We start from the raw sequence: 16,925 nt of genomic DNA on the forward strand, positions 1-16,925 counted from the left end.
GAATGTGACTGTAAAGTGCCACTCTTATGGGACTCCAGTTACGTCTGTCACCCTCCCAGGCCAGCACAAAGAAGCATCCAGACATTTTTATGGGCTGGAGTCAGAACAAAGTTTTTGATTTCATTATCTCAAATGCTTGTTAATGTATTAATACAAATAAATCAGTGTAAGAAGTTTAGGTTATTAAGTTACTTCGCTCTTAGTTTCCAGGCTGGAGAAATTCCCAAAGTCTGCAAAATTATTCTTTTACTTCACTAAAGAAGCAGAATAAACTTGCATGATCTATACTTACAGGTGACTGTACAATGATGCCAAGAATTACATTTATTACTATTGAGGACAAAACACAAGGAAATGATTTCTTATCCAATCTTTAAGCTTTGGTCTCATTTTCTTGGGAAGATGTGTATTGACTATTATCTTGGCCATCACCAAAGACCAAACTTGGGACCTCCTGAGCTACAGTAAAAGCCTCTACATCTTAAACTAAGGGCGAGACTTTTAAAGGGGGATGAGTTTCAATAGGTCTTGGACTCCTAAATTTCTTAGGTCTCTTGAAAATTGCCCGTTAAATTCCCTAGATTAGAGCTGTGCAAGAGGCATATGCTCTGTTGATTGGGCACAGAGGAGGACACACTGAAAAGAGAAAGGTTACTTCACTTCTCAGAACAATTTATCACTTAAGCACATACAACCATTATAATCAAGGTAGTTGTCTGAACTTTTGAAAAAGCCCTTCGCCTGCTCTCTGTCACAGATTTCTCTCTCAGATTCTAGACGATTTATAGCAGCAGGGACAGCTGTCTTCACTTACAAGAGGTGCTTCTGTGCCTGCTATTCCAAATTGATTTTATTTGACATCTGCCGTCTGATGAGAATAAACTGTGTTACTATGTAGGAAATGTGTAACATTTCTAAGCTTAAAGTTCATAGGAAGACTCATCTGAAAATGGAACGTGCATTCCTTGTGCACACTTTCCAAAGCTTGTGTGTGATACATGAACACACCAAAAAATGTCCCTGCTTACTATCTATTTAAATACTGCTGTAGCCCCCATCATGGCATCTTGGAAATAGGGATGTAAAAGCCTAAACGTTTAAACGGTAATCAGCCGTTAAAAAATTGTAAACAGCTGATTACCATTTAAACTTGGTGGTGGGGAGGGGAGTGGCAGCTGGGCTCAGCTCCCTGTGAGTGAAAGCAGATGGGCAGATCTTGCTCACGGGAAGTGATGGAGCCCAGTATGGGGGGGAAAGGGGAAGGGCTCACAGCTATTTTTAGAACGTTTAAACAGATTCTTAAACAAAGTTTTAGATCTCTACTTGGAATATCTCTTAATCATTAATGTGTATGTTTTCACAAGCCACATGAGGTAGAGGTGTATTATTATCCCTGTTTTACAGAAGCGGGACTAAAGTAATAAGTAATGTTCTTGGGGACACAGAGGAAGGCTGCGGCAGAGCCTGGAACTGAACCCAGATCTCAAATTCCGGTGCCACTAGAGCAGATCTATGCCACCCACGGATTCGCAAAGACAAGATCTGGCCACTCATCTGGGGTTTCATAAGAAGATGAGGCTAAACTAGGAGAATTAAGGTGAATAATCCAAATGGTGGTATAAATTAACTGGAACTGCTCACATCCTTCTGGGTAGAGCTACCATTGGATATCCTTGAAAAAATACACACATTGCAAGCTCTACCATCACTGCAATCTGACAGGCTCTTTACAGTCTGCCTGGAGGTCTGTACTTGAGGAGAATGCTTGTGACAAGGTATATCTTACCTGGAGGAGACATGGCATACTGGGCCCATTAATGGAGGTATTTATATTGCATTGTCTTAAAAGCAAACAAGTAACTTAAAACTTAACTAATAGAGGAGCCAGTACATTTACATGACTTACATTTATCCTGCAAAGAATCATGGGGAACTTCTCCTTGTGGACTTTCTTCCAAGTCTCCGTAGTGCAAGACTTTGTGATTGGGCGATAACCGACAATACCAAAATTTGTCTGATAAAATAATACATTAAAAAAGGTTAACATCTGTCTTCATCTTCATCACCAATAGCATAGGAGAAAAATTATTCATTTCAGATGCTACACTGCAGGGAAGTAGTATTGTGTAGAGGTTAGAAATGTGTGATGTGTTGTGAGGAGGGCAAGGAGTTTGCCTGTTCACAATAATTCACTTAATTAAGAAGAGACTTGGAACTCGTCCTCTTGCAGCATTTGTATTTTCATTCAGTCACCATTTATGAAAACCAGTGTCAAACAAGTACAATTTCCTTAGTTTTAAATTCTTCTGGACAGAGACTTCTGCTAAGAAAAAGGAGGTTACTTACAGCAACTGTAGATTCTTTGAGATGTGTGGTCCCTATTTGGATTTCAGACGTGGGTGTGCATGTGCGCCATGTGTCGGAACTGTTTGTAGTAGTGTCCATTGACCTGCGCGTGTTGTTTGTCAGCCGCATGGTGTGTTCGAGGCTTTAAGGGGTGTGCAGGTTGATGCCACTCCAAGTCCCTCTTATCAGCAAGCAAGGGAGACCGCAGCAGAGGGGATAGAGGGCAGGTATTGGAATCCAAATAGAGACCACACATCTCAAAGAACTTTCAGTTACAATAAGTAACCTCCTTTTTCTTTGAGCGATGGTCCTTATGTGATTCCAAATGTGGGTGAGTAGTGAGCAGTGATTAGCATGGAGGTGTTTGTGAGGATTCACAGGAAGCCACAGTCTGCAGGACAGTGCAGCCAACCGCCACATCTGCCGCTGCTGCTGAGGAGATGGTGTAGTGAGCAGTAAAGGTGTGGATGGAGGACCACATGGCCGCTCTACAAATGTCCTGCCACAATTCATCTGCAAGGAAGAATATGTGGTGGAATGCGCTTGCATGGAGTGGGCAGTGACTCCTGGGAGTGGAGGAACATGAGAGAGAGTGTGCCATTCCTCAATGCAAGGGGAGATCCATTTAGAGAGGTGTTGCGAGGAAAGGGCTTGGCCTCGGCAGCACTCTGCAATGGCAAGGAAGAGTCTGGGTGAGGCCCAGAAGTCACAGGTGTGCTGGAGATAAAAAGGCCAGCGCATGCTGAACATTGAGAGAATGCAATGTGCGCACCTTGGGAGGTGTGGGCAGTTTGGGGTAGAAAACTGGGGTAGATTAGTTGAGATGAAACAGAGAGGCCACGTTGGGAAGAAATTTGGGTGCAGTCACAGGGAGACTTTGTGGAAGATGGTAAAGGCCAGGTCAGCCATCAGGCCACCAGCTTGCTAATCCACCTCACTAAGGTGATGGCCACCAAGAAAATCACCTTCATAGAGAGGTGGGAGACAGAGTAGGTTGCAAGGGGTTTGAAGGACGGCTGTGTGAGGGCAGAGAGGATGAGACTGAAATCCCAAAATGGGGTTGGCTTCCGCATCAACGGGAAGGCATTGAGTAGGCCGCGAATGAAGCAGATGGCACAAGGAAATAAGGGGTGCAGAAATCATGGTCACGGTAGTGGTGTAGGACACATTCTATGGCGCCCTTCTGAAGGTGTCTGTTTCCTCTTGGAGGAGATCATGGTGGGAAAGATCCCCACGGCCACTGTGGGGTGGATGATATGGTGGGAAGGAGAGAAACTATCAGGTATCCCTGGTGAAAAATGTCCAGTATCCAGAGATTGGTGGTGATCTTGCCCCAATTCCGGGCAAACAGGGCACAGACAGACCTGCCATAGATGGCCTGGGGTGCAATGGGAGAGGTGGAGGGAGGTTCGCAGATCTCGGGGGAAGAGTCAAAATGTCTGTTTGGCTAGATGTTGCGGGAAGGTCAAAGAGGTGGAGGCGGTAGGGGAGGAGTAACAGGGTCATTGGGTGTGCAGGTGACAATGAGATGGCTCCTGGGGGCACTGAGGGTAGCACTGGTAGGAGGAGTGGGGAGGGGAGTGGAAAGATCGCTGCTGCCTGCAGGTTGGAGCTGGGCTATAGATACCCCAGTGACCAGAAAGTGGCACAGGAATCCTGTGGGCATCAGGGGAGACAGACGTCCTGGCATGTGTGAGACCAGCCATGAGAGTCCAGAGTGGCCTGGCAAAGCATTGACAATGCTGGAAGTGAAGGTGGTGGACCGTTGGCAGTGGCTGGAGGTGGTGCCGGTGGTTTGTGGCAGTGCTTGGATTTATGCTCTGCCTGATGCTTCTTAGGAATCAGAGCAGTCACGTCGACGTGCAACTTCTCACCCAACTAGGTGCGGGTCAGGTAGGCAATGCTGCGTTTAGAGGTGGTCTCCATGAGGCCCTTATGCCCATGTTCATGCTTCTTATTCTAATCGTGGGGCTTCAGCGGTTGCAGTGGTACCGCGGATGCTGGCACATGGGAAGGGACCAGAGGAGGACTCACCGGTGATGATGGGCGCTGATCCGGCGGACCTGTCAGTTCTGGAGCTGTTTGTGCACGTGGGTGCACAGCCTCCTCCATCAGATGTTTGCAGAGGCGAAGTTCTCTAGCTTCCCGAATCCAAGGCGGGAGCGAGTGACGGATGGAACAGTGGGCAAAAATGTGTGCTTCGCCAAGGTAATAGAGACAACATCGGTGCTGGTTGCTCACAGAGAAGGAGCACAGGCACGTAGCACAGAGTTTGAAGCCAACTTGCCGGGGCACAGGAAGGGGAGGCTGCTCCGTGAGGGGAAGAAGTCCAACAGGGGAGCCTAACTAATAGCAGTGGTAACTATATACAACTAGAAAAATATGTATAAAATAGCAGGAAAAATATGGACAAAGTTCTCTTAGCAAGCTAAGAGCACTAAGGAACAGGGGTTCCAACTCTGGCCATGTGGTGGAAAGAGAGAACTGTAGCAGTGTCGACTCGCACAGCCTCTTAGAGCCTCAGACGCTCCACGTGGCCAATGCACAATGCACATGCGGGTCAACGACACTACTAAAAACAGTTCCAGCACTGGTGCATGCACATCCATGTCTGAAATCCATAGGGACCAACACTCGAAGAAGAACTAGTGATTTTGGTTGCCTAACTTGAGACACCTTTAAGGGGACTGTTTGGAAGCCACGGTTAGTGCTCAGTAAGTGAGCACCAAGCCTGTTTAAGATGTCCCAAATGGAGCACCCAAAATAACTTTACTTTTGAAAACTGTGGCACTTGTCTTCTGTTATGCTTTATAAGCACCATGTACATTTACTGTCTTACAGGACAATATAATAATTTTCCTATGGTTTCAATAACTACATCACCTGGAGCCTTAATCTATAGATAACAAATAAGTTATTGCTTTGTTTGTCCACAGATGTACGCATATTGTTGGTCTATTTTCATTTCAGCCCTTTCTCAGAGCCCAAGTATATTTACTCCTTTCCCCATCTTCAGCTTCTTCAATTATTATTCCCCTTAACAATATTTGGCAAGAATTGCTACCACTAATATTTGCTGGCAGAGCCAGGCTAAAACACTAGTGACTGAACAAGGTCACTGCCTGCCAATTCCCTTTATGAAATGGACTTCAGACTACTCAGTCGTACGACAGCACCTCTAATAAACAGACCACAGTAACCATTTTGTTACACCTGAACTACCATTCTCCTGAAACTTTGAGCAAGGTTGGACAAAATGGTGGCTAAAATGCTAGTGGCTGCCTGGTGGCTTGTCTATATCAGCACTCCCATCATTTCTATCACCAGTGGAGCTGCATCAATGGTGAGAAATTTTAGGGGAAAAGGTTAGCATAGACACACCCCCAAGAGTACCATACGAGCACGCTGCATTCAAGAGCCCGACATTTTTAGGAATCCACTAAGACCCACTGCCCATGCTTTATAATAAATTAAACAATCACCTAATGGAGAGACATGATTGAACATCATAGGTCCTTTAAACTGTGCATGTGATTCCCCTTTTAGCTATTTTTTACTCAGTGAATGTGCAAAGATGTTTGGAAAATAAGAAATGCAAATATTTTTCCATTTAGGTAGCCCTTTTCCTGAAAGAACTCACAGCACCTTATGAACTATGGTGAGAGATTCTGATTTCAATTACACAAGCGTAAATCTGAAGCAACCCCAGAGATAACTGATCTACTTTCGTGTGCCTGTGTTTAGAATTTTGTGCTACACACAAAGTGCCACTAAAATACAGCTATCCCTAGGATGGAGGGCTGCAGGTAACCAGCACACAGCGTGTTGCACAGCCCTGGGGAGAAGGGAAATTGTAGTTGGGAAATCAGAAGTCTTTGTGCTTACAAAAGTGTTACAGGGGCTTCATAAGACAGCAGACAGGGCCCTCACATAATAAACTGCTTGGCACTCCATTTATCAGTTTGGAAGAATGTATTGTTGAATTAATTCTCCCTGGATTTGAACCTTTGGCTCTAGTTAGTTTTACCAGAAATGTTTCAAACCTAATGCTCAAAAAACATATAATGTCCCATCCAGCAGTGGAACAGCTCGTCCTTTTCTTTCATAAAAGAGGCATTCCTATTAAATACAGTAGCTGAATATAATCTCTAGCTCTAATAGCAATCTCATCTATTTATGAGACAGTTTAAAAATTTTGGACAGTACAGGATAAAATAGCTTGCAATTTCTTATGATAAAAAATCCCTTCTTCATATTGAAACTCAGCATGGCCTTGTTATAATTTCAATACCTTTGGGCAATGAAGACGTGGATGGTGTCACTGAAGACAATTAGCATGAAACATCGAAAGAATCATCAAAGACTATGCACTGGAGTTACGGAAGGAGCTAAAATGGACCAGATCATTAACATACTGAAGATTAGTGTGTTTTAATAACCTTCTTCCAGCCCCAAATCCTTACAAACGAACAAAAAATACAAACAAGTGCTTACTCCTTTATGTTATTTTTAGGAAGCGATGGTTTTAAACTAAGAAAGCCTAGCTAGGAAGGCCGGTATAGCCTTTTAAAAAATGATTCCCAATGCCAAAAGGATAAATTAAAGAACCAATAACCATAGTCTGCAGCTCACAGTGTATCCAGTCAAACTCTCCAGCAGTATCACTAATAATTGCCACCATGGCAAAACTTCGCTGGCAGAGGAAATGATTTAAATGAGACCTGCAAATGGAACTAATGAGATTCCATCAGCTGTATGCTTCCAATGACCATGCTACCCAGGGGAGAGAAGGGCAATCAGTATATTAACAATTAAAAACAGACCTAATTTTCCTTTCGGGCCTTGCCACACCCATCACAGCCACAGCCAGCTGGTTTTCAGCGTGATACACCATCTTTAGGGATCTTCACCCCAAAAAAAGGAATCATGTTGGCTTATGGGGGTGTGTGAAGGAGTGTGGGTGTGTGTTGCTATTTTACTACATGGTAGGTTTGGTAAATGTTTTGATTTAGTTTTTTAAATTTAATGTTTTTTAAAGGATATATTAAAACAGAACCCATGCAAAATAATGCTGAGTAGTAAGAAAAAGGCAGGACACCATGTTTATGGTTAGGGTACAGGAAATGTTAAGCTGGCAAAAATTCAGTTTTTGTCTTCCAGCCCCAAATGCTTACAAACAACCAAAAAGAAAATACGAGTGCAAGTTCGTACCCCTTTTAATCATTTTTAGGAAGAAGCAGTTTTAAATCAAGAAAGCATAGCTAGGAAGGCCTTTAGAGCCTTTAAAAATTATTACTGTGGTATCGAGCTACTGTGCCAGGATTTAAAAGACTGGAAAGGAATTTCAAAATGGAACTTCAACTCTGCATTCTGTAGATTTGTGGGTCTGTGCATATATCTGGAGAAATTTTTTCTTCCTTAATGGAAAGGTCAGATCAAAACTGGGCAGTTTGCATTTTGTCCTGAACACTGTTAGTCTTAGGCTGAGTCTGATTTCTCCTGGTAGAGATGCTCCATAATCTAGGGTCCTTTGCTGAGATGTTGGGCATAAAACCCTTAATTTTTCATCTAACATTATACATGCATTGATATAACTCTTATTTAGAAAGATGATGTTGTGATAATTGGGTGGACAAATTTACACTAATTGTTAGCCTAACTGGTAAAAAGTGGGTAACGGTTCAAGAATTGTCACCACGACCTGTTACATAAAACATCTTAAGAAAAGATGTGAGAAGAAGAAAGGAAGACTAAGGGCTGGTTTACACTGGTGGCGGTTTGCGTATCTCCCATTGACGTACTTATGTTCATGTAGCATGACTTCTTCATGGCGCTGCGTCAATGGGAGATGCCCTCCTGTCAATGCAGCCTTAATCCTTTCGGGGAGATGGACTAATTGAGTCGACCAGAGAGTGCTCTCCGATCGGCTGAGCAAACCTACACAGCCCCGCTCAATCAATGCTGCTTCATCAGGGTATCCCTGAACAGGGAGGTGAGCCAGGCTGCAGGACAATCGCTATCGTGGCCAACCTCCCAGCCTAAAGCATCCATCCATGACTGACCAGTCACACTGTATCCTAAGAACATCAACAAAAGACATATTTCCCCAATCTTTACTATCCTATCTCTTCTCTCCTTTCTGTGTCTGTCCATGTTGTTAAAAGCAGGAAAATAACTATAATTCCTGACTCAAAATTGAATACAAATAGCCTTTTCTTCTCCACTAAGGAGAACTGTTTAGAGACTTTAACCAGTATTCACAAAGAAACTTTTGACAGTTTTCGATTAAGTTTGTTTTTCATAATCAGTCAATTTCAATGCTTTTGTCTTGTTTTGAGTTTTTCCCTGTTCTTTTTCCCTTTCAGATGTTCCAATCAATACACTTCTAATCTTTGGCAAGAATTGCCTGATGTGATGCCATGGTGGTAAGCTCGCTGAAGTCTCTGAACATCAAATCCCAAACCTTGTTTATAACTGGTTAACATTAGACAGTTTCAGGGTCATGTTCACACCTTTAACTCTTTGGGCCCATATATTCCATCTAAATTAACACAACAGTGGTTTTTGGGAGGATAACTTGTTGCTATAAGAAACAGTATTGAGTGACAAAAAAAGGGCCCTGATTGAATTCTACTCACAACTACTACGCTATTAAAACCTCTTAGCCAGTTCTTAAATCTGATTTGCTCACTCTCATTGAATTACTGATGCTATTAGGGATACCAGCTTTATTACTAAGATTACAACCAGACAGATAATAATACAGTTCCATCTGAGGACCTCAGAGAGTTTACACACGCTAATGAATTGAACTTGACAGTGAATATGCTAAGTATTATTTTTCCCATATTTACAGTTGGGAAAACTGAAGAACTGAGGGATTAAAATGGCTTTGTCCAAAGTAATCTGGAAAATTTGTGGCAAAACTTTGAATAGAACACAGATCACCTGCCCTAACCCTAGCTATTGTTCCTTCCTAGACCTCTAAACAGGAAAAGGTTAAATTCACTCATTTTCCATTGGCTCATTTGATCATTTTACTTCATTACTCCAACTATCCTTTGGATATCTGACCCTATCAGTCCTCATCCTCAAAGGAAACCTGCACCACACCTTCAAAGACAAACCTGGGAACTTAAATTCATAAATTTGCTAGATATTAAAAACCATGGACTGACCAGAGACACTGGATTGAAGGTTTATTACAACAGTCTATAACCCACTTAACCACCCCTCCTCCCCATCCCCAGCTTCTTTTTCTCTTTCCCGCCCTCCAACTGGAGGGGTGCTAATGGGCCATATCACTTTGACTGGTCCTTAAAATATTATTTAGCATAAGTAGTTAACACATTTGTTCCACCTTTATTTAACTGTGACACTCAGGGTACGTTTCCCAGACCTGAAGAAGAGCTCTGTGTAAGCTCGAAAGTGTGTCTCTCTCACCAATAGAAGTTGGTCCAATAAAAGATATTACCACACTCACTCTAAAAGGCATCTTGCCACTTTGTTAAAGTTTAGAATACCAGCTCTCAAACTGTGATCCGCGGACCACTGATGAGCACTTGCTGATGGTATACATAGTATTGGCTCTTCACATGCTGCTGTTTCCATTTGCATTAAAGGCTGCTAAGATATATTAAACTATTTCCTAATATGACTGTCCCATGTCAGCTGTGGGTGCCACTGAGGTGTTAAATGATTAGGAACAGGAAAGGAAGTGGTCCACATGGTTGCAAACAGGAGAAGATGCGGCCCATGGTCCAAGCTTTATATTGAAATATGGTCCACACTATAAACAATTAAAGAATCCTTGGGCAAAAAAAATCACCCCCATTTCAGGATATGGTCTGGTAGTGATATTGGATTACAGGTAATTAAATGATCTTGTGCATTTGAATATTGATATGAGTAAATTCACCTTTTTTCTTTGCAGTGTTTTGAATTTATATTCACATATTAACAGATACTTTTTCTCCCTCTGTAAACGGTCTCTATTCATCATTTGAATGAATCTGAACATTTAGACAGAGATCATTGCGGCCTATATGGCCTAAACTTGTACATGAGCCCTCATTAATTGATTTGCAGTGCAGCTTGAGGTATTAGGTTAACCAATTCCCACTCAACAAATTCTCAGATTTCTATTTTTGCATCTTTATTTTTATGAAACAACTGTAGGTGGAGGAGGCTGCCTGTGGAAAAGAGAACGCTTCAGAAACTAGAAGGAAAAAGGATATGTTTTGAATTAACCGTTTTCAATTAACGCTGATTCATCTCTTGTTCTGGTTAGTGGAGGCATTCAGCACAAAACTGCAAAGGACTTTAAAAAAAAAATCTTTTGTAGGTCATCTCTAAAAACATGCTGCCCTTGCACTGTTAATTTCAAGGGTTATATAACCAGGCTTCCTCCTCCATCCAAAAATTACTACCCAAGAGTCTTTGGCTGCAGTATGTAGTTTCCCACATTATAAAGATTAAAGAGAAATTATGTTATTAAAGACAAAAGGACATTCTTCCAAAAGAGTGCACCCAACAACATGAATCATGGGTGTGCTGGGTGACAGTAGTGATGTATGTATTATGCCCAATAAACCTCACTTACAGAAGGAAGCTTATCTACTACTTAGCTCCATGGCAAATAACTAGTTGGAGAGTTATCAAGTGCTCTGTAGGCTTTTGCTTGGCTCTTTTCCCCTTCCTCCTAAGGCTAAACTTAAGGCTCCACGTTCTGAATAGACTAACTGCCGGACGATATTCACCATTTTAACGAAATTGTGATTCACGAAGCATTATCATTTGACATTACCTAATGGCCTAATAGTCCACAGTGTATTTTTCCATTTCATTCTTGTTTATTCGGAAAGCCTAACAAAATCAGAATAATAGGGCGGGGGTTCTCTTGTGAAACATACCAGAGAAAAGGTCTCAATCTTCAGAAGCTTTTTTGGGGTTAAATATATATTTATTTTTAATATACAAGCCCTTTAGCTGTCCTGGTAAGGCAACAATCAAAGAATTCTTGATACAGAGAGGTCATGCTGATTCGACAACCCCATTTTCATGTATGAAAGACAGCGATATGACTGCAGACACCCCATATTCAATGTTAAGACAACTCCGCTAAGGCACTCATTGGCTTGGAGGCTTTCCTACTAAATGCAAATATGAAAAAGATTCACCCTTCTAAGTGTGACAGAGTTTGCAAGCGCTCTACTCATTATTTCTTAAGTCAATTGTTTCAACCCACTGTGACTAACCATGTGTGTCCTGCCACCTGTTTATACAGCAGTCTTAATAGAAGTTTGCTTTGGAGTCTTTATCACAGGCTAATGCCAGTTAATTATTTTTAAACAGGCAATTAAATGCTTTTAGTTTCTGATGGGTAGGCCATATTAAGATACCTCTTTGCACATTCTGCAGACTTGGAACATTTGTCTCAGGGATTATTCTCAAGGGATTATATCTCAAAAATGGATGCACCAAGCTGCATGCATAATAAATCATAGCAACTACATGACCTTACTCTTGTAACCACTGTCCTTCTTTCTCCTTACCTCCCCACATTGTTGCTGTTTTTTATTTCCCAATTACTCATCTTGTTAAGTCTAAACTTTCAGATTTGTGGTGATTGGCCCTATTTGGGTGCACAGAAGGGGAGGGGGAAAAGAGGTTTCGTGGAGGCTTCCCTCCTTTGCACCCATTATTATTATTTGTTTTGCAGTAGCAGCTAAAAGCATCATTCAAGGAACCAAGGCCCTATTGTACTAGGCATCACAGACACGCATAACAAAATTGTTCCAAATTGCTAACAATCTAAGTAAACCCATCATGGTCCTTACTTTTTACTATCCACAAGGTCACTGTGAATTTAGCATCAGCAGCATCACTAGCTTCCTCAGTACTGGCAGGCCCCTTATGTGGGAGAAGCAAATGGAACACCTTTGCAAAAGATGGTACAGCAGCTGTGTTGCGTAGAGCACTTGGTACTGTCCCTGAATCAGTCAAAATGTATGCTAGAACTCCTGATGGGGCACAGTGGAAGGCATCCCCTTCAAACTGTGGAAGTATTCTACGGACACATTTATAGCCCATAGATTATAAGTAAACTCTTTGGGGGAGTGCGGTGGGTTGCACTCACCCCTTGAGCACTCTCTTGCTGTCTGGTCATGGTGCTGTTGTTCTCTTCGGCTACCAGCACCCCTTGCAGGCTGTCAGCCAACCTCTGTGGGTCTTTTGTGACTTGGCCCTCCGGCTGGGCCCATCTGGGGTACAACAAATGAGAAACAGGTCCTTGCCCATCAAGACCAACAATAAACACAATAGTTTCTTTCGCTTTCTGGGTTAAATTTCCCATCAGGGATTGAATCAGCCGGGTTCCTTCTTAGTCTTAGCCACTGATTGTGGTCAGTAATAGGCAGGCCCTGATCCAGCCTGGTTCCTTTGGCTGGAGCCTAGGGAGTATCCCTCCTCGTTCCTCTGGCTCCGGCTCGGAACTAACTTGTTGACAGCCTGTTGAGCTTTGATTAGTTGTTGCTGGTCCCCAGCCCTTCTGACTGCCAGAGACCAGATCTTGCTGGTTTTCAACATGGCTGCTCTTTTCTTCACAGGTAACTATTTCCTGGGGTGGGGTATAGCAAAGCAGCAGAGGCCTCCAGTTGGAAGCCACGAAGGCCTGATACTCCCCATCACATATCTCTCCCTGCAAAGAGGAACTGGGGTGTCAGTCTTGTTTGGCAGTAACAGTTCCCCCTAGTCAGGAGAAAAGGTCTGCCTTCCCATAATACCCCAGCTGGTGTTGTATCATGAAAACCGGCCAGTAACACCAGAACCACCATGTAATGTGCAAGTTGGTATCTTTCATTGCCTGCATCTCTTTTAAGGGGGTGTGATCAGTGATCATCTTGGACGAAGCTCCTACCAGATAATATCGCAAAGCCATTGCAGCCGTGGGTTTTTCTTTGCTGTATAGAAATATCCTAAGCCTGCTTCAGATGCATACATGTGCAAAATAAACAATAATGAAAAGTCTGGACATCGGAGCACAGGTTGCTGTCCCAAGATGTTCTTTATTCTTTGAAATGCCTCTTGACATTCCTGCATTCACAAGACCTTTTTAGATAGTGATGTCTTTGTGAGATCCGTTAACAGAGCGGCCAACATTGTGAAATGCTATATGAGCGCCGACAATAACTCACTAGGCCTACAAAGGCCCAAACTTGTTTTTTAATCTTTGGAATTACAGTTTTCCTCAGGGCCTCTGTTTTATCCTGAAGAGGTTGTATTTTCCTACTTCCTACTAGGTATCTCAAGTATTTGATCTCCTACATAGCAATTTTGTATGTTTTTGGATTTGGCATGAGCCCAGCTTCCCCCGGTGACTGCAGTATTGATGTTACATGGACAAGATGTGATGGCCAATCACATATGGACAAAGATCACCAGATCATCAAGACAGGCTGCTGCAAACTGTTGGTGGTTACTAAATATGTGGTCCATGAGACTCAACAGTGGCCAGGGCTCCACGCAAATCAAAGGGCATAGCTGTGAACTGGAACAGCCCTACAAGAGCTACAAGGAACAAGCCCTACAGCAAATGCTGTCTTTTCTCTCAAATCCGGCATAAGGAGTATTTGCCAATACCCTTCTGTCAAGTCTAGCATTGTAATGTATTTAGCTTTTCCAAGTTGATCCAGAAGCTCATTGACCTGAGGCCTGGGGTACATGTCAAATTGTGAAACCGCATTCAGACCTCAAAAATCCGCACAAAATGGGGTGTGTCACCTGGCTAGGCATCTTTCCTTTAGAGATTTGCCCAAACAACATTTTACCCAACTCCCCTCGGAACTTTGATGGTTCTGATAAAATGGACCCCAGATCCAAACAATCCCAGAATTTTGGTTTGGTTTAGTAAAACCAAAACCAAAACCAGATGATGATTGCCAACCAAAGCAGTCTCCGTGGCCCCTCAGCCACTGTGCAGAAGATGCTGCTTTTGCTGCTGAGAATGTACATGTTACATGTCTCTATGGAATCTGTATAAGCATTCATAATGGCACACTAATGTTTCTTCTGCAAATCCTGTGCAATGGGTTCTTTACATATTATTAAAAATGAAAATTATAAGGATTTAAAGCTGAATGACTTGGCCAATTTTTCTCCATCTTCATCCTGTAATAATTTAAAAGCTTGCAGTTTTCCAAAAATACCCATCAACTTTGGTTAAAGACAGTACCCTGCTTAACTTCTTAGAAGAGAATATTGCAGGGATTATATTTTATGCATAGAAAGCTGTCTTTCACATCAACCTCTAGTTCTCAAATATTTATTTCTCTAGATTTACTCCTAGCTTTTATAGTTTTCCAGTTCATGCTACACTTAAGAGTAAAAATAAAAAGATAGAAATGTGAATCTCATCAAATTGGGGATGGCAGTGGGTGGATATATGGAGGCAAATTTTGGAACCAACTTTGGGTAGTTTGTTGAATCCACAGTTTCTCTCCTGAACTTCTGCTCCTGGGGAAGAAGGGGGCTACCATTAGGAGAAAACAACCATATAGAGTATGATTTGGTAAAGTGAGCCGTACAATCCAAAACTGAGCAATGGTGCATGTGGCTGTGAAGATAGTTCTTCTATGTCTATAACGTATTCATCCTAAGGGGCACAGGCTATGGATTTGAGTATTTTTAAAAATCTGTTAGCTTTTGAAATATTTAAGTGTCACGCTATGTTTAATGTAAATGATCATAAAAGAAGAAAATTAAGGATGGGAAGTGACTAGATTCGACTAGAGCTGTGCTAACCACAAGTAAAAGTGATGGGTCTTTGATGAGGTACATAAATAATTAGTAGCACAATTTAAAAGCAGTCTTTTAAAAGCGAATGCCCAAATGTCCATGCTGTTCAGGTTCTGAATACCACAGTAGCTGTGTATTATCAATTTACAACCTTATTTTGCAGAGGGAGGTACAGATTTTGACCTGGTCATCAGCAAGATGCCAGAAGATCAAGAGAACATGCAAGGTATTTAGCTCCTGGTGCAAAACAATTGCTTCAGATTTTTGTCAAATTCTGAACCTAAAATGACTGGACCTATTCCACAGGTCAGAGTTTATATGAGGAAAACTCAAAAATTCCCACTGAACCATAGGACACTCAAGAAAGAATTTAACTAGATGATTCCATGGGTAACTCCTTCTAAGAAAAGTCTTAATTGTTGGATCAAAACATATCTTGCCAGTGAGCTATGCTCTTGAGCTAAACTAGAAGACAGAAATAACAATGAAATGCCAGACTATTCAGGTCTGAGCAGTACCTTGTCGCCGTCGACTATTGAGTTTCCTAAAGCAGGTGCCTTCGACAAGTCGGTTAAGACGTTGCTGCTTGATCAGCTCTAAGATTTCAGGCTGAATCTTCTCTTTTAGCTCCCTGGAACAAACAAAATAAAACCGGGCACTTTTTAGATTTATTCACATATCACTTTTTTCTCACTGAGATAGACAGCTTTATGAGAGGCTCAGCTTGCTTCTGGGGATAACAGTCATGTAGTCTTACTTCAGGATCCAGTCTGCTTCAAGGCGGGAAGTTTGTCTAGTGGTTAGCATGCAGAAATGAGAGGTCCTATTCACCTGTCTGTCAGTAGGTCAGTATGTGGCCTTAGGCAAGTCACTTAACCTCTTTGAGCCTCAGTGAAGCTATCTATAAAATAATACTTAGTATCATACATTACAAAGGCATTGTGAGGCTAATAATACTAACACCTCACATGATCATTGTGAAGCTTACTTGATTAATTGTTTGGCATCCTCAGATGGAATATTCTATAAAAAGCGTGCCTCTTATCGTTATTATTATTTAGTAAAAGAGAGAAAGGATAATGCAAGATACGCAGTCTGAAACAACATGAGAAAACATTTAGCAGTCCCAGGTCCAGCTCAGACAAAATAATAATAACTGATGATACTCGATTGTTTTTATTTCCATATCATTCTGTGAATTAACTACCATATGGAGTTTGTTGAAAAGTTCCTCAGGTTTTAATACTAATATGTGTATCTAATGCTAAATGTTGATTTCATATCAAGGATGCACAGGTGACTGAAATCTTTGGCTACACCCTTACTTAGATTCATTAAGAATACATAAAGGAGAGATTTAAACATCAACTTGACAGCAAGTCTAGAAAGACGAAGATGTAACTCAATGTAGAGAGGGTTTATAAAATATGAAGTGTGTCAAGACCATAATTTTAGGTTGCTCTGTGAATAAAGTAATACCAGATATCATTCTATATGGCAGTAATCACAGTCAAGACTCAGGAAAGTAGTGCAATTTCAGAAGTAAAGCAGAATTCCTCCCCTCTGGAAAACATCAGACTTTCCATCTATGTTGATTGCCATGTTCACTTACCACTTTATCTCACAGGCCTCTACATGCAGAAACCCCAGTTCTGTGCATAAAGATTGCACTGTTAATCAGACATGCCATAATCTTCCCAGGTACTAATAAAATGTTTTTGTGTATTGGAACATGAGTTCTTGATGCATAACAGGGTATTTGTATCTGTGAGGCAGTTGGATAC

At 41.8% G+C, this 16,925-nt stretch overlaps 1 protein-coding gene across 4 annotated transcripts in view; it reads right to left on the reverse strand.

The window, feature by feature from the left end:
• ELMO1 (engulfment and cell motility 1) overlaps nt 1–16,925 on the reverse strand; it is a 434,299-nt gene that overhangs the window by 15,629 nt on the left and 401,745 nt on the right. For all 4 annotated transcript variants that reach the window (XM_067562514.1, XM_067562513.1, XM_067562515.1 and 1 more), the window contains 2 exons: nt 15,660–15,772; nt 1,907–2,014 (listed from right to left, as the gene is read on the reverse strand). In XM_067562514.1, coding sequence (XP_067418615.1) covers nt 1,907–2,014; nt 15,660–15,772 — 221 coding nt within the window. The remainder of the gene's footprint in view (nt 1–1,906; nt 2,015–15,659; nt 15,773–16,925) is intronic.

Source organism: Emydura macquarii, unplaced genomic scaffold, assembly GCF_026122565.2.
Source record: "Emydura macquarii macquarii isolate MOO-44397 ecotype Brisbane River unplaced genomic scaffold, CSIRO-AGI_Emac_v2 contig_2432, whole genome shotgun sequence".
Classification (NCBI taxonomy): Eukaryota; Metazoa; Chordata; order Testudines; family Chelidae; genus Emydura; species Emydura macquarii.